The 22098-nt window shown below is 44.2% G+C and overlaps 1 protein-coding gene across 5 annotated transcripts in view; it reads left to right on the forward strand.

The window, feature by feature from the left end:
- Positions 1 to 22098, forward strand: part of LOC126354422 (tubulin polymerization-promoting protein homolog) — a 391584-nt gene that overhangs the window by 328492 nt on the left and 40994 nt on the right. For all 5 annotated transcript variants that reach the window (XM_050004054.1, XM_050004053.1, XM_050004057.1 and 2 more), the window contains 2 exons: positions 1210 to 1393; positions 13029 to 13227. In XM_050004054.1, coding sequence (XP_049860011.1) covers positions 1210 to 1393; positions 13029 to 13227 — 383 coding nt within the window. The remainder of the gene's footprint in view (positions 1 to 1209; positions 1394 to 13028; positions 13228 to 22098) is intronic.

Below are 22098 nucleotides of genomic sequence, written 5' to 3' on the forward strand. Positions count from 1 at the left end.
GCTGATCAGATCGGTGTAACAATCAAAAATAACAGGATACCCCAGTCATAATTAGAAAACATCAAACAACAAGTACAACAAATGCTGGAACAAAATAATGTGCAATCAGAAGAAGAAGAAAATACAGTAATGGACTCAAACATCCCAGAGCAAACAAACAAAGAACAACATGTATCAACTAAACAATCAGAGGAAAACGAAATCTTAAGACAGCCACCAGAACAAGCACAAATAGAACACGAAGTGACACACATGTTAGATATAGAAGAAAAATTTCAGCTGACATATATAGAATACAAAGACACAAATACAGACATTAGACCATTCTTGCATAGAACACCAAATAACCCGTAAGTCGAAACAACAATAACAACTATCAACACAATCATACACGACAAAATAAATGAAAATAAAACTATGGAAGAGTTACAGCTACTGGTTTATGTAGGAGCACACTAAATATACGCACTAGGCAGAAACCAGAACCAACTAACACATAGAAGAAACCCACAAAACCAGCATGGCAACACAGGTTACAGATCAGAGAAGAAAAACTGAGAAAAGACATTGGACAGCTAACACAATTTATAAGAAATGAAATAACAGACATAAAACGAAAAAGTTTAGGTAAAATCTCACAACAAGAAGCGATAGAGCAATTAGATGAAAAGAAGCAGAAATTACAAGCATTGGCCAAACGACTTAGAAGATACAAAAAACAACTGAAAATAGAAGGAAACTAAACCAAATATTCAACACAAACCAAAAGAAATTTTATCAAACAATAGATAACACACACATTAAAATTTACTATTAATATATATGTCATATATAAACAAAAATATGTAATATATAAAGGGGACACGGTCTTAACTGATTTACTTCACATGTTACTGTAATAAATGCTTGGACACACACACAAAAAATGGCTCTGAGCATTATGGGACATAACATCTTAGGTCATCAGTCACCAGTCCCCTAGAACTTAGAAGTACTTAAACCTAACTAACTTAAGGACATACATCCATGCCCGAGGCAGAATTCGAACTTGCGACGGTAGCAGTCCCGCGGTTCCGGACTGCAGCGCTTAGAACCGCACGGCCACTGCGGCCGGCTGACACACACACACACACACACACACACACAAGTAAACGCCCCAACGCTGCACGATCTGCGAGGCAGAGGTCTCCAGTGGCACGTGTTTCGCAGGTAGCTGTTGCGGAGGCGAAGGAGGTGACAGTGAACGGGCCGACCAGCCCCCCGGGGGCGGGAGGCGCCGCCAGCAAGCCGGCAGCCAACCCCCCGCCAGCAGCAGCAGCCGCCTCCACGCCCACCAAGGCCGCCGCCGCCGCTGCACAGTCTCCAAAGACGCCGCCCCCAGACGCTGCCTCAGGTATGCCTGTCGACTACATAGTAGCTTCTCCTGTGCGTTGCTTTGCAGTGTCGTGACATCAGTCAAAGAGTGCCGTACTGCGCGCCAAATAAATATTAGTTTCTCCAAGGAGGCTACGTAATTACCAATGAATGTAGTCATAGAAGTCATCACATTTATTGAAGGCACTGTATATACAGTTAGGGTCATATGAGAAGTTTCTGGATAAATACACTAGTTCACTAAACATCACTTAGAGGCGACGCCCAAACTGGAGAAGTTATACACTATTGGCCATTAAAATTGCAGCACCACGAAGATGATGTGCTACAGACGCTAAATTTAACCAACAGGAAGAAGATGCTGTGATATGCAAATGATTAGCTTTTCAGAGCATTCAAACAAGGTTGTCGCCGGTGGCGACACCTACAACGTGCTGACATGAGGAAAGTTTCCAACCGATTTCTCATACACAAACAGCAGTTGACCGGCGTTGCCTGGTGAAACTTTGTTGAGATGCCCCGTGTAAGGAGGAGAAATTCGTACCATCACGTTTCCGACTTTGATAAAGGTCGGATTGTAGTCTATCGCGATTGCGGTTTGTCGTAAAGCGACGCTGCTGCTCGCGTTGGTTTAGATGCAATGACTGTTGGCAGAATACGGAATCGGTGGGTTCAGGAGGGAAATGCCGTGCTCGATTCCAACGGCCTCGTATCTCTAGCAGTCGAGATGACAGGCATCTTATCCGCATGGCTGTAACGGATCGTGCAGCCACGTCTCCATCGCTGGACGTTTGCAAGACAACAACCATCTGCACAAACAGTTCGACGACGTTTGCAGCAGCATGCACTATCAGCTCGGAGACCATGGCTGCTGTTACCCTTGACGCTGCATCACAGACAGGAGGGATTGCGATGGTGTACTCAACGACGAACCTGGGTGCACAAATGACAAAATGTCAATTTTTCGGATGAATCCAGGTTCTGTTTACAGCATCATGATGGTCGCATCCGTGTTTGGCGATATCGCGGTGAACGCACATTGGAAGCGTGTATTCGTCATCGCCATACTGGCGTATTACCCGGCGTGATGGTATGGGGTGCCATTGGTTACGCATCTCAGTCATCTCTTGTTCACATTGACGGCACTTTGAACAGTGGACGTTACATTTCAGATGTGTTACGACCCGCGCCTCTTCCCTTCATTCAATCCCTGGGAAACCCTACATTTCAGTAGGATAATGCACGACAGCATGTTGCAGGTCCTGTACGGGCTTTTGTGGATACAGAAAATGTTCGACTTCTGGCCTAGCCAGCACATTCTCCAGATATCTCACCAATTGAAAACGTGTGGTCTAGGGTGGCCGGCAACTGTCTCGTCACAATACGTTAGTCACTACTCTTGATGAACTGTGGTATCGTGTTGAAGCTGCATGGGCAGGCATGCCCAGGCATATCAATGCCGCTATTACGGCCAGAGGTGGTTGTTCTGTTTACTGATTTCTCAGGATCTATGCACCCAAATTGCGTGAAAATGTGATCACATGTCAGGTCTAGTATAATATATTTGTCCAATGAATGCCCGTTTACCATCTGCATTTCTTCTTGGTGTAGCAATTTTAATGGCCAGTTGTGTATGTTCCTGTTTCAAAGCGCAATCTAAGCTATCTGGCCTGCTACATGTAATCCAGTCTGGAAACATTTGGAAACCAGATTACATATCTGGAAGGGCACTCGAAGGTTACTCCATGACCACTGCTACGTAAGTCGTGGATAAACGCTTACAAAACTCAGAGCTAACTGGAGACCTGTTCGCTTCACTGAAGTCACAACTCAGCAGGCTGTCATGGAGCTGCGTGCCCTTCTGAACACTTGCTGAGTGAAAGATTTGTTGTCCCACTCTGTTTTCGTACACTTCCACATGGTAAATAAATAATGCATCGATGCTGGCGCCACTTGTTGGCGTGGCACCTTCCACAACTCCGGCGGTTACCATGGCGACGTTGTTATGCTTTGACGTCTGCTGGGTGGGCAACCAGGCAGACCTGGCTGTACTGCAGGAGTGCCTACGCCCAGGGCCAAAGCAGCCCCAGCTACTGTTTCGTCGTTTCTGGACATACCATTTATCCTCTAACTTCTTTAATCGTGGCTATAATCTGCTTTTATTTAAAAAAAACACTAAAATAGCTACAGCTTTCGGAAACATCTACATCTGCATGGATACTCTGCAAATCACACTTAAGTACCCAGCAGAGGGTTCATCGAACCTCCTTCATACTAATTGTCTATTATTTCACTCTGGAACAGCTCGCGGAAGAAACGAACGCCTATATTTCTCCTTTCGAGCTCTGATTTCCCTTATTTTATTATGATCATTTCTCCCTATGTAGGTGGGCGTCACAAAATATTTTCGCCTTCGGAAGAGAAAATTGATGAGAGAAATTTCGCCAGAAGATTCCGCTGCAACGAAAAACGCCTTTGTTTTAATGATGTCCATTCCAAAACCTGTATCATGTCAGTGATACTCTTTCCCCTATTTCTCGACGAAACAAAAAAATTCTGCTCTTCTTTGAACTTGTACTCCGTCAATCCCATCTGGTAAGGGTCCCCCACCGCGCAGCAGTATCCTAAAATAGGACGGACAAGCGTAGTGTAGGCAGTCTCATTAGTAGACTTGTTGCTGCTTCTAAGTGTTCTGCCAATAAAACACATTCTTTAGTTCGCCTTCCCTATAACATTTTCTATGTGTTCTTTCCAATTTAAATTTTCCGTATTTGTAATTCGTTGGTATTTAGTTTAATTTACGGCCTTTACATTTGCCTGATTTATCGTGTAACCGAAGTTTAACGGATTCCTTTTAGCATTCATGTGGATGAACTCACACTTTTCTTTATTTAGGGTCAATTGCCAATTTTAGCACCATATAGATTTCTTTTCAAAATCGTTTTGCAATTTGTTTTGATCGTCCGATTAGTTTACTAGACATAAACGACAGCATCATCTACCAACAACTAAAGACCGCTGCTCAGATTGTCTCCTGAATAGTTCACATAGATAAGGAACAACAAGGAGCCCGTAACACTACCTTGCTGAACGCCAGAAAGCACTTCTGTTTTACTCAATTATTTTCCGTCAATACTACGAACTATAATCTCTCTGACAGGAAACTGCGAATGCATTCACATAAAGGAGACGATATTCCATAAGCACGCAATTTGACAAGCTGCTTGTAAGGTACAGTGTCGAAAGCCTTCTGGAAATCTGGAAATGTGGAATCAATTTGAAATCCCTTGTCAATAGCACTCAACACTTCGTGTGAGTAAAGAGCTAATTGTGTTCAACAAGAATGACGTTTTCTAAATCCGCGTTGACTGTGCGTCCATAGCCCCTTTCTTTGTGGTAATTCATAATGTTCGAATACAATATATGTTCCAAAATTCTGCTGCAAATCGATGTTAATGATATTGGCCCTTAATTTAGAGTATTACTCATATTACCTTCCCCCCATGAACCATGGACCTTGCCGTTGGTGGGGAGGCTTGCGTGCCTCAGCGATACAGATGGCCGTACCATAGGTGCAACCACAACGGAGGGGTATCTGTTGAGAGGCCAGACAAACGTGTGGTTCCTGAAGAGGGGCAGCAGCCTTTTCAGTAGTTGCAGGGGCAACAGTCTGGATGATTGACTGATCTGGCCTTGCAACATTAACCAAAACGGCCTTGCTGTGTTGGTACTGCGAACGGCTGAAGGCAACGGGAAACTACAGCCGTAATTTTTCCCGAGGACATGCAGCTTTACTGTATGATTAAATGATGATGGCATCCTCTTGGGTAAAATATTCCGGAGGTAAAATAGTCCCCCATTCGGATCTCCGGGCGGGGACTACTCAGGAGGATGTCGTTATCAGGAGAAAGAAAACTGGCGTTCTACGGATCGGAGCGTGGAATGTCAGATCCCTTAATCGGGTAGGTAGGTTAGAAAATTTAAAAAGGGAAATGGATAGGTTAAAGTTAGATATAGTGGGAATTAGTGAAGTTCGGTGGCAGGAGGAACAAGACTTCTGGTCAGGTGACTACAGGGTTATAAACACAAAATCAAATAGGGGTAATGCAGGAGTAGGTTTAATAATGAATAGGAAAATAGGAATGCGGGTAAGCTACTACAAACAGCATAGTGAACGCATTATTGTGGCCAAGATAGATACGAAGCCCACACCTACTACAGTAGTACAAGTTTATATGCCAACTAGCTCTGCAGATAATGAAGAAATTGAAGAAATGTACGATGAAATAAAAGAAATTATTCAGATAGTGAAGGGAGACGAAAATTTAATAGTAATGGGTGACTGGAATTCGAGTGTAGGAAAAGGGAGAGAAGGAAACATAATAGGTGAATATGGATTGGGGCTAAGAAATGAAAGAGGAAGCCGCCTAGTAGAATTTTGCACAGAGCACAACTTAATCATAGCTAACACTTGGTTTAAGAATCATGAAAGAAGGTTGTATACGTGGAACAACCCTGGAGATACTAAAAGGTATCAGATAGATTATATAATGGTAAGACAGAGATTTAGGAACCAGGTTTTAAGTTGTAAGACATTTCCAGGGGCAGATGTGGACTCTGACCACAATCTATTGGTTATGACCTGTAGATTAAAACTGAAGAAACTGCAAAAATGTGGGAAATTAAGGAGATGGGACCTGGATAAACTGAAAGAACCAGAGGTTGTACAAAGTTTCAGGGAGAGCATAAGGGAACAATTGACAGGAATAGGGGAAAGAAATACAGTAGAAGAAGAATGGGTAGCTCTGAGGGATGTAGTAGTGAAGGCAGCAGAGGATAAAGTAGGTACAAAGACGAGGGCTGCTAGAAATCCTTGGGTAACAGAAGAAATATTGAATTTAATTGATGAAAGGAGAAAATATAAAAATGCAGTAAATGAAGCAGGCAAAAAGGAATACAAACGTCTCAAAAATGAGATCGACAGGAAGTGCAAAATGGCTAAACAGGGATGGCTAGAGGACAAATGTAAGGATGTAGAAGCTTATCTCACTAGGGGTAAGATAGATACTGCCTACAGGAAAATTAAAGAGACCTTTGGAGAAAGGAGAACCACGTGTATGAATATCAAGAGCTCAGATGGCAGCCCAGTTCTAAGCAAAGAAGGGAAGGCAGAAAGGTGGAAGGAGTATATAGAAGGTTTATACAAGGGCGATGTACTTGAGGACAATATTATGGAAATGGAAGAGGATGTAGATGAAGACGAAATGGGAGATACGATACTGCGTGAAGAGTTTGACAGAGCACTGAAAGACCTGAGTCGAAACAAGGCCCCCGGAGTAGACAACATTCCATTAGAACTACTGACGGCCTTGGGACAACCAGTCCTGACAAAACTCTACCAGCTGGTGAGCAAGATGTATGAGACAGGCGAAATACCCTCAGACTTCAAGAAGAATATAATAATTCCAATCCCAAAGAAAGCAGGTGCTGACAGATGTGAAAATTACCGAACTATCAGTTTAATAAGCCACGGCTGCAAAATACTAACACGAATTCTTTACAGACGAATGGAAAAACTGGTAGATGCAGACCTCGGGGAGGATCAGTTTGGATTCCGTCGAAATGTTGGAACACGTGAGGCAATACTGACCTTACGACTTATCTTAGAAGAAAGATTAAGAAAAGGCAAACCTACGTTTCTAGCATTTGTAGACTTAGAGAAAGCTTTTGACAATGTTGACTAGAATACTCTTTTTCAAATTCTAAAGGTGGCAGGGGTAAAATACAGGGAGCGAAAGGCTATTTATAATTTGTACAGAAACCAGATGGCAGTCATAAGAGTCGAGGGGCATGAAAGGGAAGCAGTGGTTGGGAAAGGAGTGAGACAGGGTTGTAGCCTCTCCCCGATGTTATTCAATCTGTATATTGAGCAAGCAGTAAAGGAAACAAAAGAAAAATTTGGAGTAGGTATTAAAATTCATGGAGACGAAGTAAAAACTTTGAGGTTCGCCGATGACATTGTAATTCTGTCAGAGACGGCAGAGGACTTGGAAGAGCAGTTGAACGGAATGGACAGTGTCTTGAAAGGAGGATATAAGATGAACATTAACAAAAGCAAAACGAGGATAATGGAATGTAGTCAAATTAAATCGGGTGATGCTGAGGGAATTAGACTAGGAAATGAGACACTTAAAGTAGTAAAGGAGTTTTGCTATTTAGGAAGTAAAATAACTGATGATGGTCGAAGTAGAAGGATATAAAATGTAGACTGGCAATGGCAAGGAAAGCGTTTCTGAAGAAGAGAAATTTGTTAACATCGAATATAGATTTATGTATCAGGAAGTCGTTTCTGAAAGTATTTGTTTGGAGTGTAGCCATGTATGGAAGTGAAACATGGACGATAACTAGTTTGGACAAGAAGAGAATAGAAGCTTTCGAAATGTGGTGCTACAGAAGAATACTGAAGATAAGGTGGATAGAGCACGTAACTAATGAGGAGGTATTGAATAGGATTGGGGAGAAGAGAAGTTTGTGGCACAACTTGACTAGAAGAAGGGATCGGTTGGTAGGACATGTTTTGAGGCATCAAGGGATCACAAATTTAGCATTGGAGGGCAGCGTGGAGGGTAAAAATCGTAGAGGGAGACCGAGAGATGAGTACACTAAGCAGATTCAGAAGGATGTAGGTTGCAGTAGGTACTGGGAGATGAAGCAGCTTGCACAGGATAGAGTAGCATGGAGAGCTGCATCAAACCAGTCTCAGGACTGAAGACAACAACAACAACACTCATATTACCTTTCAACATTATAGTATGCAATTTTCTGTCAGCCCCCCGACGGGAAGCTACTGATACAATAATGCTTTTGTTAGGACCTCTGGAAGTTATTGAAATACTGATGAATTCTTATATTACTCACCTCGAGAAGCCAATTACATACATGGAAATCGCCAAGGCTTAAATTTGGAATAGAATTCATCAGCATTGGCTGCCGATGACTTCTGGCGTAAGAAATGACTCTTGCTCTACAAACAGCCTTGTGAACGAGGACGGAGGAGCGGACAGAGGTTCAGGGCACTGCCTTTCTCTTCGGTGGGAAATTGCCCCAAGGCGGAAGAAACAGTAATGATCAACAATATGAGGATGAGGATGGCGATGGAAACCACAACATTAAAGACTCATAATGCATATCCACAGGACATGTAGCCTGTAATTGAAAAACTGTCCTGATGATTTCTTCACTGGTAAAAGATTGCGGACTAGCCCCCATTCGGATCTCCAAAAGGAGACTGCGAAGAGGAGGTGAGTATGAGAAAAATGTTGAACAGCCAACGAAAAGATAACGTTCTACGAGTTGGAGTGTTGAATCTCAGAAGTTCGAACGTGATAGGCAAGCTGGAAAATCTGAAAAGGGAATTGCTAAGGCTCAGTCTAGATATCGTGGGGGTCAGTGACGTGGAAAGGAAACAAGCATTCCTCGTCAGACTAGTATAGGGTAATATCAGAAGCAGCAGGAAATGGAACAACGGGAGCAGGATTCGTTATGAATAGGAAGGTAGGGCAGAGAGTGAGCTACGGTGGGCAGTTCAATGATAGGTCGGTTCCCATCAGAATAGACAGCAAACCAATACCAACAACAATAGTTCAGGTATAGGTGCCGACGTCACAGAGGATGAAGAGTATATGAGGACGCTGAACAGGCAGTTCAGTAGATAAAGGGAGATGAAAATGGAATAGCCATGGGTGACTGGAATACGGTTGTAGGGGATGGGGAGATGAAAATGGAATAGCCATGGGTGACTGGAACGCGGTTGTAGGGGAGGGAGTAGAAGAAAGGGTTACGGACGACTGTGGCCTTGGTAGTAGGAACGAGAGAGGAGAAACATGACTTCTGCAGTAAATATCAACTAGTAATAAGCGAATACTCCGTTCAAGTATTATAAGAGTAGGGGGTATACTTGGAAAATGCTGAGAGATACGTGAAGATTTCAGTTAGATTACGTCACAGTGAGGTTGAGATTCCGAAATCAGATATTGGATTGTAAGGCGTAACCAGGAGCAGATATAGGCTCAGATCACAATTTAGTAATGATGATGAGCAGGCTACAGTTTAAGAGACTAAAGAGGAAGACTCAATATACAAAAAAGTTGGATGCGGAAGTACTAAGGAATTAGAGACACGGTTGAAGTTCTCTGAAGCTATAGGTAATACGATAATGAATAGCTCAAAAGGCAGTTCAATTGAAGAGGAATGGACATCTAAGGGCAACTACAGAAGCTGGAAAGAAAAATATAGCCACAAGGAAGGTAACTGCGAGGAAATCATGGGTAACACAAGAAGTACTTCAGCTGATCGACGAAAGGAGGACGTACAAAAATGTCCAGGGAAATTCAGAAATACGGAAATACAAATCATGAATGAAATAAATAGGAAGTGCAGAGAAGCTAAGGTAAAATGACTGCATCAAAAAATGAAGAAATCGAAAAGGAAATGTTTGTCGTCCATGAAGATGAATGCATCGCCAGTTTGCTGCCGATATGGTTGCACTATCGGTCGGAGGATGATATTCACGTATCGAACAGCCGCTACGGCGCCTTCCATGACCACCAGCGGCGTACGTCGGCCCTACATAATGCCACCCCAAAACAGCAGGGAACTTACAACCTGCTACACTCGCTGGACAGTGTGTCTAACGCGTTCAGCCTGACCGGGTTGCCTCCAAACACGTCTCTGGCGATTGTCTGGTTAAAGGCGTGTGCGACACTCATTGGTGAAGACAACGTGATGCCAATCCTGAGCGGTCCAATCGGTATGTTGTTGGGTCCATCTGCACCGCACTGCAAGGTGCTGTGATTGCAAAGATGGACCTCGCCGTGGACGTCGGGAGTGAAGTTGCGCATCATGCAAACTATTGCGCACAGTTTGAGGCGCAACACTAAGACCTGTGGCTGCACGAAAAGCATTATTCAACATGGTGGCGTTGCTTTCAGGGTTCCTCCGGGCCATAACCCGTAGGTAGCGGTCATCTAGGCAGTAGCAGCCTTTGGGCGGCCTGGGCTAGGTATGTCATCGGCAGTTCCTACCTCTCTGTATCTTCACCACGTCAGATCAACATCGCTTTGGTTCACTCTGTGACGCCTGGACTCTTCCCTTGTTGAGAGCCCTTCCTGGCACAAAGTAACACGCGGACGCGATCCAACCGCGGTATTGACCGTCTTGGCATGGTTGAACTTCAGACAACACGAGCCTTGTAGCTCCTTCCTGGTGGAATGACTGGAACTGATCGGCTGCCGGACCCCCTCCATCTAACAGGCGATGATCATGCATAGTTGCTTTCATCTTTGGGCGGGTTTACTGACATCTCTGAACAGTCAAGGGGACTATGTCTGAGATACAATATCCACAGTCAACGACCATCTTCCGAAGTTCTGGGAACCTAAGTGATGGAACACACACACACACACACACACACACACACACACATATATATATATATATATATATATATATATATATATATATATATATATATATATATATACAGGGTGGTCCATTGATTGTGACCGGACCAAATATATCACGAAATAAGCATCAAACGAAAAAACTACAAAGAACGAAACTCGTCTAGGTTGAAGGGGGAAACCAGATGGCGCTATGGTTGGCCCGCTAGATGGCGCTGCCATAGGTCAAACGGAAACCAACTGTGTTTCTTTTAAATAGGAACCCACATTTTAATTACATATTCGTGTAGTACGTAAAGAAATATGAATGTTTTGTTTGGACCACTTTTTTCACTTTGTGATAGATGGCGCTGTAATAGCCACAAACGTATAAGTACGTGGTATCACGTAACATTCCGCCAGTGCGGACGGTATTTGCTTCGTGATACATTACCCGTTTTAAAATGGACCGTTTACCAATTGCGGAAAACGTCGGTATCGTGTTGATGTATGACTATTGTGATCAAAATGCCCAACGGGCGTGTGCTATGTATGCTGCTCGGTAACCTGGACGACATCATCCAGATAGTTACGTTATGTAAGGAAACAAGAAGTGTTCAGCCACATGTGAAACGTCAACCACGACCTGCAACAAATGATGATGTCCAAGTAGGTATTTTAGCTGTTGTCGCGGCTAATTTGCATATCAGTAGCAGAAAAATTGCGCGAGAATCGGGAATCTCAAAAACGTCGGTATTAAGAATGCTACATCAACATCGATTGCACCCGTACCATATTTCTATGCACCAGGCATTGCATGGCGACGACTTTGAACGTCGTGTACAGTTCTGCCACTGGGCACAAGAGAACTTACGGGACGGTGACAGATTTTTTGCACGCGTTCTGTTTACGACGAAGCGTCATTCACAAACAGCGGCATGTTAAACAGGCATAATATGCACTATTGGGCAACGGAAAATCCACGATGACTGCGACAAGTGGAACATCAGCGACCTTGACGGGTTAATGTATGGTGCGCCATTATGGGAGGAAGGATAATTGGCCCCCATTTTATTGATGGCTTTCTAAATGGTGCAATGTATGCTGTTTTCTTACCTAATGTTCTACCGATGTGACTACAAGATGTTTCACTGCATGACAGAATGGCGATGTACTTCCAACACGATGGATTTCCGGCACAAATAGTCGCGTGCGGTTGGAGCGGTATTGAATAGCATATTTCATGACAGGTGGATTGGTCGTCGAAGCACCAGACCATGGCCCGCAAGTTCACCGGATCTGAGGTACCCGGATTTCTTTCTGTAGGAAGAGTTGAAGGATATTTGCTATCGTGCTCCACCGACAATGCCTGACAACATGCGTCAGCGCATTGTCAATGTATGTGCGAACATTACGGAAGGCGAACTACTCACTGTTGTGAGGAGTGTCGTTACACGTATTGCCAATTGCATTGGGGTTGACGGACATCATTTTTAGCATTTATTGCATTAATGTGGTATTTGCAGGTAATCACGCTGTAAGAGCATGCGTTCTTGGAAATGATAAGTTCACAGTGGTACATGTATCACATTGCAACAGCCGAAATAAAATGTTCTGTATTTTAATTTAAAAAACCTGTTACCAACTGTTTAAAATTGTGAACCATATGTTTGTGACTATTACAGCGCCATCTACCACAAAGCGGTAAAAGTGGTCCAACTAAAACATTCATATTTCTTCACGTACTACATGAATATGTAATAAAAGTGGGGGTTCCTATTTTAAAAAAACGCAGTTGATATCCGTTTGAGGTACGGCAGCCCCATCTAGCGGGGCAACCATAGCGCCATCTGGCTTCCCCCTTCAAGCTAGACAAGTTTCGTGCTTTGTAGTTTTTTCGTTTGACGCTTATTTCGTGAGATTTTTGGCCCGGTCACGATCAATGGACCACCCTGTATACATATTTACAGCCTCCGCCGCCTATAACTTTGTTTCTCTGTAGCGTCGTTGGATGACGTTTCTAGATATGGGTTCCTAGTCAAAATATTAAGTACTCACTTTCCTACATAAGTCCTAGAAGTTTATAACGGGAATTTCCGAATTTCTGAATATTGTCTGCAGGTCACCTCTTGCACCATATTTGAGCTGAGGTTTACATTTGCTATGGAGTGCACTGTATGGCTGTCCGCTGAGTGAGCCTGCGTGTGCCCCCAGGAGAGGCGGCTGCGACGCCCGGCACGCCGACGGCCAACTTCCGGGCTCAGTTTCGCGCCTTCTCGCGCTTCGGCGACCCCAAGTCCGACGGCCGCGCGCTGACGCTCTCGCAGAGCGATAAGTGGCTGAAGCAGGCGCGCGTCGTCGACGGCAAGAAGGTCACCACCACCGACACCGGCATCTACTTCAAGAAGTTCAAGTGAGTGCGCTCAGTCGGCCGCGCCGCCCGCCCCTATCTCTCTCTCTCTCTCTCTCTCTCTCTCTCTCTCTCTCTCTCTCCCTCTCTCTCCCCCCCCCCCTCTCTCTCTCCCCCTCTCTCTCGCCGGCCGCAGTGGCCGAGCGGTTCTAGGCGCTACAGTCTGGACCCGCGCGACCGCTACGGTCGCAGGTTCGAATACTGCCTCGGGCATAGATGTGAGTGATGTCCTTAGGTTAGTTAGGTTTAAGTAGTTCTAAGTTCTATGGGACTGATGACCTCAGAAGTTAAGTCCCATAGTGCTCAGAGCCGTTTGAACTCTCTCTCTCTCCAGAATATGGCACCAGAAAAAGAGCAACACCTCTTAGAAACTTCATCTGCTCACTGCATCAACAATACACTACTCCTGTACTACTTAATAGAGTGCTAGCCATTGAAAGTACAGCACTCCCGTGAAGGCGGCATGCCCGTTAAACTGCCAAGAAGTGTAGGCTTACTACGAGGGTCAGTCAATTGAAAACCATAAATATTTTTTAAATATTATTTATTGTGCAGAAGTGATACAAAGCTGTATCAATTTCCAACGTAATCTCCCCCACGCTCAATGCAAGTACTCCAGCGCTTACAAAGTGCATAAATTCCTTTAGAAAAAAAATTCCTTTGGCACACATGCACCACGTGACGTACCTATTCATCAGAACGGGACTTCTTTCCTCCCATTGCGTCTTTGAGTGGTACAGACATATGGAAATCACTTGGGGCAACGTGTGGTGAGTATGGTGGATAAGGAAGACACTCAAAGTGCAGGTCTGTGATTGCTGCAACTGTTGTACGGGCAGTGTGGGGCCTTGCATTGTCAAGTTGCAAAAGGACACCTGCTCACAGTAATCCACGTCGCTATGATTTGATTGCAGGCCGCAGATGATTTTTTAGGAGGTCTGTGTATGATGCACTGGTGACAGTGGTCCCTCTCGGCATGTAATGCTCCAAAATGACGCCTGTTTTGTCCCAAAAGAGCGTCAGCATAACTTTCCCTGCTGATTTCTTTGGTTTTGGTGATGAGGATTGGGGTCATTCCTTGCTCGCTATCTTCGTTTCCGGTTGGTGGACGTGAACCCAGGTTTCGTCTCCAGTAACGATTCTTGCACGGAAGCCAGCACCTTCTCGTTCAAAGCGCCGAAGAAGTTCTTCACAAGCATCAACACGTCGTTCTCTGATTACAGGTGTCAGTAGCCGTGGCACCCATCTTGGAGACACTTCGTGAAACTGGAGCACATCGTGCACAATGTGGACCCATGACGAATCTGTAAACATGCTGCAATGTCTTTCAGCATGGAATGATCATATAAAATTAATTGTTGGTAAGGCGGGTACCAGGTTGAGATTCATTGGAAGAGTCCTTAGAAAATGTAGTCCATCAACAAAGGAGGTGGCTTACAAAACGCTCGTTCGACCTATACTTGAGTATTGCTCATCAGTGTGGGATCCGTACCAGGTCGGGTTGACGGAGGAGATACAGAAGATCCAAAGAAGAGCGGCGCGTTTCGTCACAGGGTTATTTGGTAACCGACAGAGCGTTACGGAGACGTTTAGCAAACTCAAGTGGCAGACTTTGCAAGAGAGGCGCTCTGCATCGCGGTGTAGCTTGCTCGTCAGGTTTCGAGAGTGTGCGTTTCTGGATGAGATATCGAATATACTGCTTCCCCCTACTTATACCTCCCGTGGAGATCACGAATGTAAAATTAGAGAGATTCGTGCGCGCACGGAGGCTTTCAAACAGTCGTTCTTCCCGCGAACCATACGCGACTGGAACAGAAAAGTGAGGTAATGACAGTGGCATGTAAAGTGCCCCCCGCCACACACCGTTGGGTGGCTTGCGGAGTATGAATGTAGATGTAGATGTAGTGTTACTCGGCGGTTTTCCTTCACTATGGCTTCAACTGCTGCAATGATGTGTGGAGTCACAACTCGTTGTGCCTGACCTGGACGAGGAGCATCTTCCACTGAAGTAACACCATTTGCGAGCTTCCTACTCCATTCGTAGACTTGCTGCTGTGACAAACATGCATCACCGTACTGAACCTTCATTCGTCGATGAATTTCAATAGGTTTCACACCTTCACTACGCAAAAACCGAATAACAGAAAGCTGTTCTTCCCTGCTGCAAGCCGACCGGTGTGGTCGAGCGGTTCTAGGAGCTTCAGTCTGGAACCACGCGACCGCTACAGTCGCAGGTTCGAATCCTGCCTCGGCAATGGATGTGTGTGATGTCCTTAGGTTAGTTAGGTTTAAGTAGTTCTTAGTTCTAGGGGACTGATGACCAAAGATGTCAAGTCCCATAGTGCTCAGAGCCATCTTTGAACCTGCTGCACGTCGCAAGTGGGGCGGCCATCTTTATACCTGATACTGCGACGGTATGTGTGCATGTGCACTATGCTGCCACCTACAGGCCATTCTGCACGCTGTTTGTAGCACGCTTACCAACTTACAGGATAACGGTGCGAAATTTCGATTTGTTATTACAAATTTAAGGTTTTCATTTGACTCACCCTCGTACGTGCTTGGACACGCAGATCGTCAGCATTACATTAAAACCACGCAAAGCAGGCAGCAGCAAGGCTGATCGACCCCAGCGGTCGTCAAACCGCGGCCTGCGGGCGGCGTGCGTCTCCAATCCTGTGCTCGTGCTGCCCGCGTTCTCAGCCGTGTTTTGCAACAGTATGTTTCTAACAACTAACAGTACAATCCAAAAACGTCACCTAAAGTTAAGAGTTTCTTAAGGGGGTAGTTTCTCTGCTCTGTAAGAAACTAAAATACTTATGGAGAAATTTATATTCTAAGATTTGATTCGTTCTAATTGACGTTGGCGGATTCGGCCGTGAGTTAAGTACAGTCAAGTTGGCCGCTTACGTCAGGGGCAATTAGGTAAGCAGCGCGGCCACTGCGAGATAGAGGATGTGGGAGGAGGCGATGTTTTATTGTTTGTTCTACAGTGCTCACAACTCATTGGCTCATGTGTCTGGTACTGATCAGCTGCTATGGGATAAATTCCACACAAAAGTAACATGGATTCGCGAATGTGCACTTTAGAAACGGTTCTCTTCAAATACGGTACATACACTACTGGCCATTAAAACTGCTACACCACGAAGATCACACGCTACAGACGCGAAATTTAACCGACAGGAACAAGATGCTGTGATATGCAAATGATTAGCTTTTCAGAGCATTCACACAAGGTTGGCGCTGGTGGCGACACCTAGAAAGTGCTGACATGAGAAAAGTTTCCAACCGATTTCTCATACACAAACAGCAGTTGACCGACGTTGCCTGGCGAAACGTTGTTGTGATGTCTCGTGTAAGGAGGAGAAATGTGTACCACCACGTTTCCGACTTTCACAAAGGTCGGATTGTAGTCTATCGCGATTGCGGTTTGTCGTAAAGCGACGCTGCTGCTCGCGTTGGTTTAGATGCAATGACTGTTGGCAGAATATGGAATCGGTGGGTTCAGGAGAGTAATACGGAACGCCGTGCTGGATCCCAACGCCCTCGTATCACTAGCAGTCCAAATGACAGGCATCGTATCCGCATGGCTGTAACGGATCATGCAGCCACGTATCGATGCCTGAGTCGACAGATGGGGACTTTAGCAAGACAACAACCATCTGCACGAACAGTTCGACGACGTTTGCACCAGCAAGGACTATCAGCTCGGAGACCATGGCTGCGGTTACTCTTAACGCTGCATCACAGACAGGAGCGCCTGCGATGGTGTACTCAACGACGAACCTGGGTGCACGAATGGCAAAATGTCATTTTTTCGTATGAATCCAGGTTCTTTTTACAGCATCATGATGGTAGCCACCGTGTTTGGCGACATCGCAGCGAACGCACATTGGAAGCGTGTATTCTTCATCGCCATACTGTCGTATCACCCGCCGTGATGGTATGGAGTGCCAATGGTTACACGTCTCGGTCACCTCTTGTTCGCACTGACGGCACTTTGAACAGTTGACGTTACATTTGAGATGTGTTCGACCCGTGGCTCTACCCTTCATTCGACCCCTGCGAAATCCTACATTTCAGCAGGATAATGCACGACCACATGTTGCACGTCCTGTACGAGCCTTTGTGGACACAGAAAATGTTCGACTGCTACCCTGGCCAGCACATTCTCCAGATCTGTCACCAATTGAAAATGTCTGGTCAATGGTGGCCGAGCAACTGGCTCGTCACAATATGCCAGTGACTATTCTGGATGAACTGTGGTATCGTGTTGAAGCTGCATGGGCAGGTGTACCTGTACACGCCATCCAAACTCTGTTTGACTCAATGCCCAGGCGTATCAAGGTCGTTATTAGTGCCAGTGGTGGTTGTTCTGGGTACTGATTTCTCAGGATCTGTGCACCCAAATTACGTGAAAATGTAATCACATGTCAGTTCTAGTATATTTGTCCAATGAATACCCGTTTATCATCTGCATTTCTTCTTGATGTAGCAATTTTAATGGCCAGTAGTGTAATAGATTTCCTTCATTCCTGCTGTAGCTTCGCGTGTATGACGAGCGATGTGATCGCTTCATACTCGTCTTGTCCTTCTCTCTTACTGAATCCTGCAGGAGAGTAAGGCTAGTCGTGAGTTGTTATTAGTACGCAATAGGAGTATCACGATCTTGCTGCTGTGAAGTGACACTGACAAGGCGAGATGACCGACTGCTGGGATCAGATGACCTGGCTAAGCTGTCTTTTGTCACACTGTGGGTAGTGTAAGACGAAAATTGATTAATGCAAATGTGTTCCGTTAGAGGTCGAGTGACGTCTGGAGTATCACGATAAAAACTACGCTTCAGAAAAAAAAACATAAGTATTTCGTCCAGTGCAGACAAAATGGTTGTGTTCTTGCTCATTCCACCTCCACCATGAGAAAACAATCGTGTAGTGTGAAACGAAACTATTCCTGTAATCTGCGGGCTATGGAAACTGCATTTATGGGCTAATAACGAGTTGTTTATCTTCGCTTATTATTCCTTTCTGTAAATTTTTCGAATGCTGTTTCAAATTTATTTTTATAATTAATCACCATTTAGATGATTGTACTTCATCCACGTGCCATGTTTTCTAGCACTGTTGTTAGAGACTCGGTTATGTTCAAATGTGTGTGATATCTTATGGGACTTATCTGCGAAGACCCTAAGCTTACACACTACTTGACCTAAATTCTCCTAAGGACAAACACACACACACACCCATGCCCGAAGGAGGACTCGAACCTCGGCCGGTACCAGCCGCATAGTCCATGACTGCAGCGCCTAAGACCGCTCGGCTAATAGACTCGGTTATACCTCGAAAGTGTGTGTTTGTCAGCGTAACTGTTAGACATTCTCAGAATTAATATTAAAACAAATTTACAGCAGTCTCCGAAGACGTTTATATAGGGTGTCTGTTCTAAGAGTCGTCTGGTGAATTTTGTCTCGTATTTAGATATTTGCAATTCCTTCTTTGCGTCTAGTAGCTGGTGTCAGCCCAAAGAAGTAGTGCTCATCAAATCTTTTATGGGACGGCAAGTGTCGACGAAAGTGTCGGTTTGTATCTTGTTGCAACAAAATTATTTTTAAAAGGGACTTTAACGTGGCCTTTCGATGGCGCGGTCCCAGATTAATCTACTGCGATATTCGTTTTATCGATATGCGTTAACAGGGACAACAGAGCACGGAGAATAGCCGGTACTCTAGCAGGGACAGCACAGCCCTGGCCTCTGCTGACTGCTACCGCCAACCATGCAGCGCTACTGAATCGCTGCTGCACTCCTGTTTATTCATGATGTTTTACTGTCCGTTTTAATACATATCGATAAAACGAGTATCGGACTAGACTAATGTTGGAGCACCCTGTCGAATGGTCACGTAAAATTCCGATTTAAAAATAATTTTGTTTGTAATAGGCAATAAACCGAAGCTTCCTATTGACAATGCGCATTGCATGAAAGACATGACGAGCAGAAATTGTTTGGGCAGACTCCAGATACACACTGCAAAAACTACATTGCAAATATCTGCCGACACACCAGAGAAAATGCGCCAGAGGACTCTTAGAAGAGAAACAGGGTATACACACACACATACACATACACTCGTACATAAGTACACATATATGTATAGAGTGAGTCACGCAACACCTCTTTTATTTCGTGAATGGTTTTAGTATCTATACGAGTTTTTTTGGCAAACGGTATAACGCTAAGGGGCACTTACATTTGTGTGCAATAAAGAATCTTAGCTCTTATGTTGATCGAGAACCTGAAGCAAGTATGATTTTTTAAACAGATTTATATACTTTTTAAACTGCATCCGACAGCGCTTGGAAAGACGACTACAGTGATACAATGCTTATTAATTTTGAGATTGAAACTCTTCGCAAAGAGCCGGCCGGAGTGGCCGAGCGGTTCTCGGCGCTACATTCTGGAGCCGCTCGACCGCTACAGTCGCAGGTTCGAATCCTGGCTCGGGCATGGTTGAGTGTGACGTCCTTAGGTTAGTTAGGTTTAAGTAGTTCTAAGTTCTAGGGGACTGATGACCTCAGCCGTTAAGTCCCATAGTGCTCAGAGCCATTTTTTTCTTCGCAAAGAAACCCGAGAAATATTCTAAAATTAAAAAACAAGTCGGCCGGAATTGGCTAATGCGTTGTGAACGAGCTCATGTGAACCTGCGTCGTTGTATCAAGCCTTTCGATTGTTTACTTGTCTGTACTACAGAACTAGGGTCCCACTTGGCGTTGTTTATACCGCAATAGCCGCATCTGGCCATAATTATTTCCAATTTTAGTGCTTTTGTCGAAATCTTTTGAGAATGGTTTCGACGTTAGTGCTAAAAAACGCTATATCACTGTAATTATCTTCCAAAGAGCTATTGAATAGTTATAAAATTGACGCGGTTCCATTAAAAAAAGCATGCTTGTTTCAATATCTCGGTTGATATCAGAGTTCAGGGAAATATCCATGCAAAACAGTGCATGCCCCTCAGTGTACTATCAAATGCTTAAAACCTCGTTTCCATATCTGGAACTGTTCACAAAATAGAAGGGGTGTTAAGTGTTACGTGACTCACCCGGATAAAGCTGCACCTGCTTATAAGTTTTATGCAATCTTCAACGCCTCAAAATACCGTGCACAATTTTTTCATACTCTTCCGCTCGCTACTTGCAAACTTTTAGTCCTGCAGAAATAATGAACAAGACCTTTGTGTAGTAAATTTAAAACAATTAAATTTTGTGCTGGGATACGTTTTCACTACAGGTTGTAGTTTTCGAATTATTAAAGAAAAACGTACAAAAGTGGCCTCGAAACTCGTTTCTGTTGATTGTCTTGAAACCCGTGGCCTCCAGATGATGATGATTATGATGATGATGTTTGATGTATGCGGCACTCAACTGCGCAGTCACTGGTACATGTAGGAAGTCCCAATTTTTACACAGTCCATTGTAGCCATTGTCACGGATAACGATGATGATGATGATAATGCAATGATAAGGACAACGTAGATACCTAGTCCGTCGGCAGAGAAAATCCCCAATCCGACCTGGAATCGAACCCGGGACCCTGTGATCCAGAGGCGGCAACGCTAACATCTGGACCACTGACCTCCAGAGAAAACGTATCCCAGCACATAATTTAATCACTATAAACATCCTACAAAAAGATCCCGTTAATTTTTCTGCATGACTAATAGTTTGCGCCTAGTAAGCGAGAGAATGTGAAAATTTCGTGCATAGTTATTTAAGTAGTAGCAGTTTGCTTAAAACACATAACTAGTGACAGCTCAACCACCCTATATATATAGGTGATTTTTTATGCAACCTACAATGTTACAGTTGGCCTTCATAAATCATGTGCGATATTTTCACATTCTCTCACTCGCTGCGCACTAACTATTAGTCCGACAGGAAAAATGAACAGGATATTTTCGTAGGAAATTTAATGTAGTTGAATTTTTTACTGGGACAGATTTTCGCTAGTGGACAATAATTCTCGCTTTATTCAAGAAGAATGTACAAAAGAAGCCTTAAAAAGCACCCCTGCCCCCACACTCACAGATCCAAACGGTCAGTATTTTGCGACTGCACGAATTGTTCCCCACTTTCTACCTCCTTTGGTCGTCATGGACAGGCCTTATTACACCACTGGCGTATTCAAGCGCTTCCAAATTGTATAATTGTTTACCTAAATTTTACCTAACAATTCTGTGAATTTTAACAGCATAAAATAAAAAATTACATCGTTGTATTTGTCAGATCTTCTGACTACGAAGCTGCTGTGCTTGCAAGGGTGAAGATTGACTCTAACTGTGAAAGTAATTAATTTTTTGTACAGTAGTCGGAGGGAGTTCCACGAACAACATACTAGAAATCCTAACGGGTGATGGATGAGTTTCGGTTGGAAGTGCGTTTGAAGGTCCCTCTTGTACTTTTTTCTTGAACACCTCAAAAACCGTGGCCTCTAGCATAAACGTATCCCTGTACAAAATTTTACAACTTGAAACGTCTCCTTTGGAAAATTATGAGTGACAGTGCTGGTAAACCTCTTACGTTATTTGATTTTCAAACAGCTGAGCACAACTGAACGTTCTCAGACGTTTCTCTCTTTACGTATTCTGGTCATCACTAAACTGACACACAATATTTTTTTTAGCGCAACGCAATCTGACTTTCAATAATCCCAACAAAAGGATGGCCCTGACTAACCTATACCTTTCATGAATAACTTAGCTCACAAAAATCGTCGTTACTCGAACTATTGCAATACAGCGAGCGCCACTACTGCCAGCTAAATAAGAAATTCTAACTACTGAAGGCACTAACTACTGATAGGCATAGTTAGCAA

This window comes from Schistocerca gregaria, chromosome 3, assembly GCF_023897955.1.
Source record: "Schistocerca gregaria isolate iqSchGreg1 chromosome 3, iqSchGreg1.2, whole genome shotgun sequence".
NCBI classification, from domain to species: domain Eukaryota; kingdom Metazoa; phylum Arthropoda; class Insecta; order Orthoptera; family Acrididae; genus Schistocerca; species Schistocerca gregaria.